General features: G+C 40.0%; 1 protein-coding gene across 8 annotated transcripts in view; it reads right to left on the bottom strand.

The window, feature by feature from the left end:
* Positions 1 to 1,423: 1,423 nt before the first annotated feature.
* The window catches only part of dnah14 (dynein axonemal heavy chain 14), a 362,578-nt gene continuing 353,281 nt past the window's right edge, over positions 1,424 to 10,720 (bottom strand). For all 8 annotated transcript variants that reach the window (XM_062972594.1, XM_062972581.1, XM_062972591.1 and 5 more), the window contains 5 exons: positions 9,484 to 9,596; positions 8,841 to 8,974; positions 6,402 to 6,559; positions 5,687 to 5,833; positions 1,424 to 1,748 (listed from right to left, as the gene is read on the bottom strand). In XM_062972594.1, the coding sequence (XP_062828664.1) occupies positions 1,536 to 1,748; positions 5,687 to 5,833; positions 6,402 to 6,559; positions 8,841 to 8,974; positions 9,484 to 9,596 (765 nt within the window). In that variant the 3' untranslated portion in view covers positions 1,424 to 1,535. The remainder of the gene's footprint in view (positions 1,749 to 5,686; positions 5,834 to 6,401; positions 6,560 to 8,840; positions 8,975 to 9,483; positions 9,597 to 10,720) is intronic.

Below are 10,720 nucleotides of genomic sequence, written 5' to 3'. Positions count from 1 at the left end.
TTAATTGTTTTACTCTGAGTGTTATGTGGCTCCTAAAATATTAATTTCCAGTATTTCTGTTTGTCTTCTTGAGCAAGTCCTTTGGGGGAAAGGATGCATTCTTTCCTTAGGAGCAAGGCCTTGGGAAATGTGGGTGGGATGTCTTACTAATTTCCTGCCCAAAAGAAGCTTAGGAAGAATTATCTGGTTGCCATGCCTATTTCTGACATTGGAAAAAGCAAAAGGGCACAAGATTTCTTCTCCCAGTTACAGCGTAGTCTTACAATGTATTATCTACAGTGCTATTATCTTTATTAATAACTTGGACAATGAAATAAAAGACATTCTTATCAAATTTGCAGAAGACACCAAATTGGGAGGGACAGCTAATACCTCAGAGAACAGGATTAATTCAAAACAAAAGCTGGGCCAAAACTAACAAAATGAATTTTAACAAGGAGAACTGTACAATTATACACTTAGGCAATAAGATGAAACACACAGATATAGAATGGGTGACACCTGGCTTGAAAACTTCATGCAAAAGGGATCTAAGAGTCTTAGTAGACCACAAGCTGAACATGCGTCAAAAATGTGATGCAGCAGCTAAAGCCACTCTGGTTTTAGACTGCATCAATAGGAGAATAGTGTCTAAACTAGATCAAGGGAAGTCATAGTCATAGTCCATTCTGCTTTGGTCAAGCTTCACCAGGGACACCACAATTCAGAGGGATATTGACAAGCTGGAACATGTCCAGAGAAGAGCAACCAAAATTATCAAAGGATTGGAGGCCAAGTCCTATGAGAAATGGCTTAGGGAGCTGGATATGTTTAGCTTGGAGAAATGAAGGCTGAAAGGGGACATGAAGGCTCAGGGATGGCTGGGCTACTGCTGAAAAACGTACGTAATAGCTCTAGAACAGGCATGGACAAACTTTGGCCTTTCAGCTGTTTTGGACTTCAACGCCCACAATTCTTAACAGCTGGTAGGCTGTTAGGCATTGTAGGAGTTGAAGTCCAAAACACATTGAGGACAAAAGTTTGCTCATATCTGCTCTAGAACGTGTTTTGATAAGATCTATGCCATGTTTTTTTATGTGGCCTGTGAGGCTTTCAATGCCAGGACAACGTAGTTACATTTCTAAAGTCTTACGATTTCAACTAGTCCTTTGAAGGTTGATGTTCTCTGTGAAAATGAATCCGACACTACTCCTCTAGAAGGTTCCAAATGCATAGGCACAGATAACCAGTTTACATATGACCACCAAAAGAGCCAATTGTAGGTACACAATCTGTCCTAGAATATTTGGATAGTTGCACATTGCCTAACTTAGTGCATGAATGGAGTTATGTCCTGACACCAGACCTGGGATGGAGTAAATAGATTAAAGTAAATAAAACCACCATGCAATACTACTTACAGAAAACAGTTGACACATACTACTTACAGAAGATAGCATTTATTCTTGAACGTCAAACTATTAAAACATGGGTTGTGCATAACAGGTTAAAACAGTATTTCAGAGGGGATTTATGATCCTGGAGAGTGGTGGTTCTCAGTCATCTAGTTGGCATAACATTGCAACTCCTCTAGTTATCCAGTGACTGGGCGCAATAAGAGTTGGTAAACTGACTGCAGTTATAAAATTAGTTGACACACCAGTGGAAGAAAGCATTCCGGATCTTTGGGGTGTTCTGTATAATGGACATTCATAAATTAGCAAGACTGCTTCCTCCTCTAAATAATGGCATCTGGAGTTGTGGTCCATCTAGGTTTAAAAAAAATATTCACAAATTATATATGCACACCAAAGAAAAAAGCACACAGATGTGATTTCTATTCTTCTACCCTATGTTTCAATTATGTTATATGTTGGCAACTGTGGCAACTATGTGGTCAATGGCAAGAGATCATTAATAGCTGCAATGGGTGAGGGGGACATAGTTACCCACTGTTAGGGAAAAACTAGAGACTACCTCAAGCATATATCATACTTCTTTGATTCTAAGATGCTATCAATTGTAAGACACATGCTATTTACAGTACTACCACCAACAAAAATAAAATAAGCACCCATGATTCTAAGACACCCCGTTTGATGCTTATATGGGAGGAAAGTGTATCTTAGAATCAAAGAAATAAGGTAATACACAGAGCTAATACACATAGCAAAACAGGCACAATTCATACATATTTCACCTTTGATGTTATTTGTATGTGCATGTTTTTCTTAATTTAGTTTATATCTACTACCATTTATCTAAAGATCTCAAGATTGTGTGAAATTGGGGAGGGGGTAATAAAATGTAAAACAGTAGAAAATTATAATTTACAGCCAAAATGTGTTTTAATTTGTTAGATGAATTAACTGTAGGAGCATAGAGACATTCAGCCTGGAGTGGACACATCACACAGTAACACCTGGAATACTTCATTAGACAACTGAAAACTATGATTGGATACCCTGAGACAGATAATGTGCAGTACTCCATAAGCCTCAGATCACATGGCCAAATACTAGCATTGCCCTAGGCTTGAGACAACATACAAGGTCGAAACGTTATGGGAATCGGAAAATAGATGGCACAGCTTATTGAGAATTTCTACTCCAACCATTAGTTAATACTAGGGCTTGACTCCAGAAACCATTTTGATTCCGAAACCAAAGTAAAGGTTACTAATTATAACTTGTTCTTTGAGTGGTCATCTGTGAACTCACACAAATGAGTCAGTCTGCACCTGCACAGCGTGACAGAATTATGGGGTTGGAATTGGCTTCATGTGCCATTAAGTCCAACCCCCCCCCCCCCCCCCCCAAATCAGTGCAGGATCTTCATCCCCAGCAAATGGCTTTCCAGAATCTTTCTGAAGACATTCAGAGAGGGCAACTCCACCACCTCTAGTCAATTGGTTCCACTGCTGAACCGCTCTTGCTGTTAAGAAGTTACTTTTAATGTTCAATCAAAATATACCCTTCTGTAACTTAAAACCATTAGATATGGCCCTACACTTTGCGGCAGCAAAGAACAAACCTGCTCCTCTTTGTGAAAGCCCTTAAGGTATTTAAAGTGTGTAATCCTGTCACATGCCCTTAAATGTTCTCTGCTAAGCAGAATAAGCTCCTTCAACCCCTCCTCCCTCCTATCTTGTGCTCTCCATACCTCTTGCTGTCTTTGAACACAATCTGATTTTTCTATATCCTCCTTAAGTGAGGTGCCCAGAAATCCAGGTAAGGCATAACCAAGATAGCATATGGTTGGACTACTTCCCTCAACTTGGAAACTGTTTCCACTAATGTAGGCTGAAATGGCATTCACTTTCTTTGTTGTAGCACCACACTTCTGGCTCATATTTAACGTATGTTCATCACTAACAGCATGTAGTAGTGCTGAGCCATTTTTCTCTCATCCTATTCTGCCCAGCTTTTCATATCTTCTTATGTGTTAGCCTTCCCTCTCAGTTTTTTATTGCCTGCAAATTTGATAAAGATTCCCTTCACTTCATCATCTGAGTTATTAATGACAGATCCCTGAGGTACTACACTCGAGACCTTCCTTATAGCCTATCTGGATCAGTGGGTAGTTGTATCTCAAGCTACAAGAAGTCTATCTCCAATCTGCTGGAAAGAAATGTTATCATAGGTAAGACCTGACGTTTCTTCCGATGCTGTCCAAGAGGGAAAGACCAGGTGTAATGATTCGAAGTTACAGGATAGCACATTTTAACTAACATTAGAATCATAGAATTATAGAGTTGGAAGAGACCTCATGGGTCATCCAGTCCAACCCGCTGCCAAGAAGCAGGAAGATGACATTCAAAACACCCCCGACAGATGGCCATCCAGGCTCTGCTTAAAAGTCTCCAAAGAAGGAGCCTCAACCACACTGGGGCAGAGAGTTCCAGTGCCGAACAGCTCTCGCAGTTAGGAAGTTCTTCCTAATGTTCAGGTGGAATCTCCTTTTCTGTAGTTTGAAGCCATTGTTCCGCATCCTAGTCTCCAGGGCAGCAGAAAACAAGTTTTCTCCCTCCTCCCTAAAGAAGGAACTTCTTGACACAGTGCTTTGGCAAAAGAGGACATAGAAGATAACAGGAAGATAACAGGATATAAACAAAAGATGACTGCTAATTCACATATTGGTTGGCATTTTGTAGATTATTCCTAAGTAGACTAGACTCATTTCATCAAGTGTTAAATGGTGAGTCAACACAGAATTGAGGTACAGTAAAACCCCGCTCGTCCGAGAGCCGCTCATCCGAGCCTCCATGCAATCTGAACGGGTGAACGGGAGGGCCGCTAAGGCCCTCCCCATTCACCTGCTCGCTGGTGTGCGTGTTGCTAGGTAGATAGCAAGTTACCTAGCAACATGCAGGGGGCACCTCCCAAGGGGCGAGCATCCCTGCGTGTTGCTAGGTAGCTTGCTATCTACCTAGCAACACGCACGGCTGGCTCCTTCGACACGCCGGGCGCTGGTGCTGCCGGCCCTCGGCGTGACAAAGGAGCCGAGGCACTGGCGGGCGGGTGAACAGGGAGGGCTTTTGTGGCCTTCACCCGCTCAATGGCTGGCCCAAACGCCTGCCGAAGGGAGAAGTTTCCTCTCCATTCGGCGGGTGCTTGGACCCAGAGAAGCAGCAAGGTACCCTGGATCCAAACCGCGGCCATGGAGGCTTCCCCTCCGTCGGCTGCAGCCTGGATTCAGAGGAGCTTGCAGGTCCTCCGGATCCAAGCTGCCTCCCAACGGAGAAGCCTCCCCTCCGTTGGGACGCAGCCTGGATTCGGAGGGGCTGCAAGCTCCTCCGGATCCAGGCTGAGTCCCAACTGAGAGGCCTGGTAATCCGAGTCATCCGGGTTGACTGAGCTGAGGTCCACCCGTTTAACTCGTACTACCGGGGTTCTACTGTACTAAGGACTGACAACAGAATTTTAAGACCATTGTTAGAATCTCCAAAGAACACGTTCCCTTTAATACTGCTATTATGGTGAAACGAGGGATTGGAGCAGAAATCCCACTGGAACATATTCAATAGAGGGAGCAGAGTTTCTTTCTGAAGATGGCACTGCACATCCTTGGACTGACCCATTTTCATGAATCAGAGACTGCAAAGAAGGATCACTGTTCCTTCGATGACTGATGTTCAGACCTTGAATGCTGACCCTTAGGCAGCCAGGATGACACCCGCCATGCACAAGATGGAAGTAGCAGAATGCAAAGTATATTTTGCTTATTTATTTATTTATTTCGTGTCAAAAACATTGACACGAAAAGTATATTTTGCTGAAGTATAATAAGGGGCAGGATAGACATTTCCTGATTTCAATTATATGAATTCCTGGCAATGCTTTTGGGTCCCTTTTATTTTATACTTAAATACTATTACATTCAAATTAAAATTTTCATTGATTTATTAAAATCACCAAATAGTCTGATCCTCCCAGAAATAAAACTTTGGTAGTTTTTATTTATGATTCTTTTATATCCACATATCTACTATTGTTATAACATCTATGATATCAATAGGACTTCTAATCTTTATTTTGATCCAAGTAAGGGATGGGAAAGTACAGTGCACAAAGTAGCCAACTAGTATAACAAATAGTTGAATTTTTCATTGTAGGATAAGCACTTAATTTGGTAATTTACAAGATTTATATAATTAGTATTATGGCTACATGCCCTGAGGTCTTGTTAAAATGAGACTCATAAGTACCTTTTGTGGTAAAAAAAGGATGTCTGGTAGTGCATGGAATCTCTCATGCAGTTCAAGCTCTTCCAATGACTCTGTAATGGGGCTCCAGCATGCACCATCTATGTATAAGCCAAACATTCTAATTCCATTTTCACACTGAGAAGGTTCCTGAAAACCAGTAAAAGTGACAAATAAGTCCTATATTATATTTTCATAAACATTGAAAGACAAGGGCAATCCCAATGGATATTGGTGACATACATTGATGTAACCTCTCAGACATTTTCCCACTACTGTCTGGCAACTAAGTGAAAGATCATTGTCCTCACAGACCTCCTGTGTACTTACTGGACATTTGCAATGGCTCCTTTCTCACAGATGCAAATCTACAGCTGGATGGTTCTTTGGAACTTTCTAATCACTGCCCATTGACTGACTATGCAGATGTGCTTTGGTGATAAGCAAATTTCTTGTGCTGTTGGCAATCATTTCACAAACTTACTGAAATCCAGGTGAAACTTCTCAAATGATTGTTTCAAGTTTGTGTTCTCCAGTGCAACCTCAAGGTCTCCACAGATACCATCAAGTTGTATTGTCCTTCCCTCCAAACAACATTCATCTCCAAAATGTCCAATTGTGTTCACCAAGCTTCTAGGGTGTTGAAACTATTTGCCCTCTGCATATAATTTTTGACTCCCAAATACCATTTTTATAGAAGCCAGGGAATCTTCCATACCTTAAAAGCTTTGTTTAATATGACTTCTTTTCTCTTCAAGCTTCTGAGATTTTGTTCTTCATCTTGACTGAGTGGCAGAACTTTGTGGACAAAAGTAAGAGAATCGACAGGTATTTCATTCTGCCTAGCATAATTTTGAAGGACAGCAGTAAGAAACCCTGTAGGAATAAAACTGTCATTGTAACGAGCAGCAAGTGATGGGATAAATAATAATAATAATAATTTTATTTTTATCCCCCGCCACCATCTCCCCAAAGGGACTCAGGGCAGCTCACAAATATAAAACCAGCATACAGAGTATCAAATACCAAAAACACACAAATAAGATTAAAAGGCATAAAATAAAATCACAGTCATTATAAAACACATGATAAACACAACAATAAAATCATACAATGGACTGGGCAAAGTGCACTGAGTGAAACTTGTAAACATGAAGGACGTTAAGGTGCTATGAGATCATGGGGAGAACTTTAAACGGGTGAACCCTGTGGCTATGTCGAGGAGTAAAGTCAAAGAACTGTCAAGGGGTGGATATTGGATCCTGATTCTCAGGTATACTATACGAACTACAACTAACTACTTTACTAACTATAACTTCTGAGAGCATAATTAAACCTGTTAATTAAATATTTTCCATATTTTGCAACATTTACCATGATGTCAGTCATCTAGTTATTAAAACTAAAAAAATTGAAATTTTACAGGGTTTATGATATCCCTTACACCATGGATGGCAATCATGGGGCCCTCTAGATATTTTAAAGGACATTTTATGTATATTATTGCCACATTGTTACTATTTAATTGTTTTTTAACACTTTTAAAACTTGTCTAGTGTGAGATTGTTAGCCACCTTGAGTCCTCACAGGGAGAAAGGTGGGGTATCAATAAAGATAATAATAATAATAATAATAATAATAATAATAATAATAATAGATATTTTGTAGTGCAACTTCCCTAATTTCTCACCAGTTACTGATCTCATGGATCACAGCACTGAAATACCTTTGGCAAGCTTGCACAAACATATGAAGTCACTAGTCATTCCTCGGAATCATCATTAATCGTAATAAAATTGTATCTAATTTGGGTTCCGAATGGGGTTCCGAGGTGGTTTGGCAATTCGGAATTAACTTTCCAATTTGAAACGTTGGAGCCTGTTTATGTAATGGCCTCGGAAAACCTTTGGACATATGAGAAAGCGTTTTTTTATTCAACCAAACTTTGCTTGCAGGGAAGAGCAGCCTAGCCTGGGGTTGCCTACTTGCCCAATCAGTGCTGAGTCTTGGCAGAAAGGGAAGAGCCTTTTAATTCGGGCTTAATAACAGCTCCATAGAAGGCAACCAAGTCCTGAGTATTTTCCCTCCTGGCTAGGACTAGCCACGGGCTTAATGGCAGCTCCATAGAAAGCGACAAGTCCAGAACATTTTCCCTCCTGGCTGGGGCTAGCCACAGGCTTAATGGCAGCCCTATAGAAAGCAACCAAGTCCTGAGTGTTTTCCCTCCTGTCTGGGGCTAGCCACGGGCTTAATGGCAGCTCCATAGAAAGCAACCAAGTCCTTAGCATTTTCCCTCCTGGCTGGGGCTAGCAGCAGCAGGTTTTGAAACAGCATGGTGTAGTGTAGTGGTTTGAGAGTTGAACTATGATTGTGGTTTGATTCCCCACTCAGCCATGGAAACCCACTGGGTGATCTTGGGCAAGTCAAACATTCACAGCCCCAGAAAACCCAATGAAACAGGAAATTACACTTTCAAACCAGGAACAGATTTTTGTTATTATTAAAAAAATGTTTATAAAAACTTTGAAAATTCGCCAAAAATCTGAGGATAAGTCAAACAATCTTAGATTCAGTGAGCGAACAGTGGTAAATGTGTTCTACCACTGTAGCAAGTTTCATTAGGATAGCTCAAAAATGAGGGAGAGAGAAGCCCCTCAAGTTTCCCCATTGACAATAATGTTTTACTTCATGCGCATCCTCCATTAACGAGGTACATACGAAGATTTGGAAGTTTTGGAAAGTTTTGAACTTTTTGCTTCAAAATTCGGAAATGACTTTAGAAATGAAGCGCCAGCGCCCCCTACTTTCGAAGAGAGTTTAGAACAATTTTTCCTGGATCGCACATGCCTAGAAGCCACCTCATAATGAATCAGGTACAGGTGAAATACTAATCTACATGAAACAATCCCAATTCCCTTCTATGTTAAAAATAATATGAAAATGAATTTTGAGAACTTGGAAGGTAATTACTTCCATTTTCCAAGTCCTCTCTACATCCCAGCATAAATTGGAGTATTTATCTTGGCAGAGGGGTACTTGCTCCTAGTTAAACACCAGTTGAAAACCCATCAGCCATTCCAAGTGTGACAAAACAGGGATTCAGAAGAACTATAGCAGAAATGTGTCATGGGTGAAGAACTGCTATGGAATCATGTACCATGTGGAAAAAAGAAACCAGGAAGCCAAAAGCAACTGGGATGTCCCTTATAGTTGTCATTGGTGGAGTCAGTTTCTTCACTAGTCTGAAGCACTGTTCTTGTTTGTCTCTGAAGTATCAATAAATGATTATACCTATTTAAAACACAATGAAACATGAAAACATTTTTAAACACAGGAAGCCAGTGAGCAGGACATGTTGAGGGTTGGGGAAATGAGGTATGACCCCTTAATCCAAGGATTTGATATCCATATTTTCACATACAAATGCTCCAAAAGGATTCCTCCACAGAAGTTTTTGTGGGCCTCTGTAATCCTGCAGTACTATTCTATGGCATGTAATCACAATACAAGGTTTGCCATTATCCATAGTTTCAGATATCCATGGGGAGTCGTGGAATGTATCTCTTATGGAATTCAGAGTTATACTGTTTTAAACTTTACAGTGTTTAAAACTTGAACTAAAAGAAGAATTTGGCTATTCAGGAGACGTCAGGTAGACAGACGATTTCACCTAGTTTCCACAGTAGCAATTGCAAAACTTAGTATTTAGAACTAGTTTCATCATATAAAAAAGTTTTGCTAAACATCATCATATTTATATGTTGATGGAATTTAAACTATTTCAGTATTTTGCATTTTACCTTGACTTCATAAAGATGATAACGCGATTAGCCCACATGGCAAAGAAATTCACTCGTATAATAAGGTCATCAATCCAGGATCCCAGAGGTTTGTGAGATTCATAGGAATGTTGCTTTTGTGAAATAGTACATAAGACACAATTACATGTTTTTAAAAAATTAAATACCACTGTGTACATTACTCTCACTCATGGAAATAGTGTACCTTCAAGGATGGAGGCATATAGAGCAGTGAGGGAAATGGCTAAATCTATCCAAATAAAATATGGTAACAGATGACGCAGCCAAACGGTCCATTCATCATATCTTAGTCATCCTTACCTTGGGGCACATCTAGGTTGTAAAATGAATGCAGTTTGGTACCAATAATTGCCATGGCTTGATACTATGGAATCATGGGAGTTGGAGTTTTACAAGGTATTTAGCCTTTTCTCCCAGATAGTGCTGGTGTCTCCCCAAACTATAACATTCAGGTATCCACAAAACTGATGAAGTGGTATGCAACTGCACTGATTCTACAGTGTAGATGCAGTCTTTGTGAGTTCTAAAGTTTTCTGCTTTACAGAATGTGTTACAACAGTGCTGAGGCTACAGTTAGATGTTTGTTTATGAAAGAAAGCATGTAAGGGAGATTTGGATTCCATTGTGGACCTTCTGACATAAAATCCACCATTTAACCATTTTTGGTGTGGATTTTGAGAAAATTCTAAACTTGAGTGCTCTTGATCATTCCAGATGTGTCCAAATGTGTGTTTTCCAGGAGTACTTACGACAGGCCTTTTGTTCTATTTTGGTAGCAAGCAAATTAAAAAGGATTGATGGGCTAAAATTATTGATTGTGATCATTATTCTTGGAAGAGACTTCTAATTCATCATGATTAGTACAAGAAAATGCGTTAACAGACATTAGAAGATTTTTTTGAAACCATAGACAATGAAATCAATTTTATTTCAATAGATGAAATAAGTCATTTTTGTAACATCTGCTGTTAAGATTGTTTTTCAAAGATAGCATGGTAGGACTGTTATTAGCCTTGTGTCTATATGTTTATGGAAACAGTGGAGAAGGTGTGACCTTTGAATGGCACACATCCTCCAAGATCATGTGTGCCAGCCCTGGCTTTGAACCCCCACCCCATGGTCCCCTACAATTACCAGAATTTGGCAGCCTGCAATGCAATCTTAGTGGTCATACTGCCTGGGGAATTTTTGGAGTTGTAGTTTTAAAAACTATAGT

Source organism: Anolis carolinensis, chromosome 1 (assembly GCF_035594765.1).
Source record: "Anolis carolinensis isolate JA03-04 chromosome 1, rAnoCar3.1.pri, whole genome shotgun sequence".
NCBI classification, from domain to species: Eukaryota; Metazoa; Chordata; class Lepidosauria; order Squamata; family Dactyloidae; genus Anolis; species Anolis carolinensis.
This window is presented reverse-complemented; position numbering and strand designations above follow the sequence as displayed.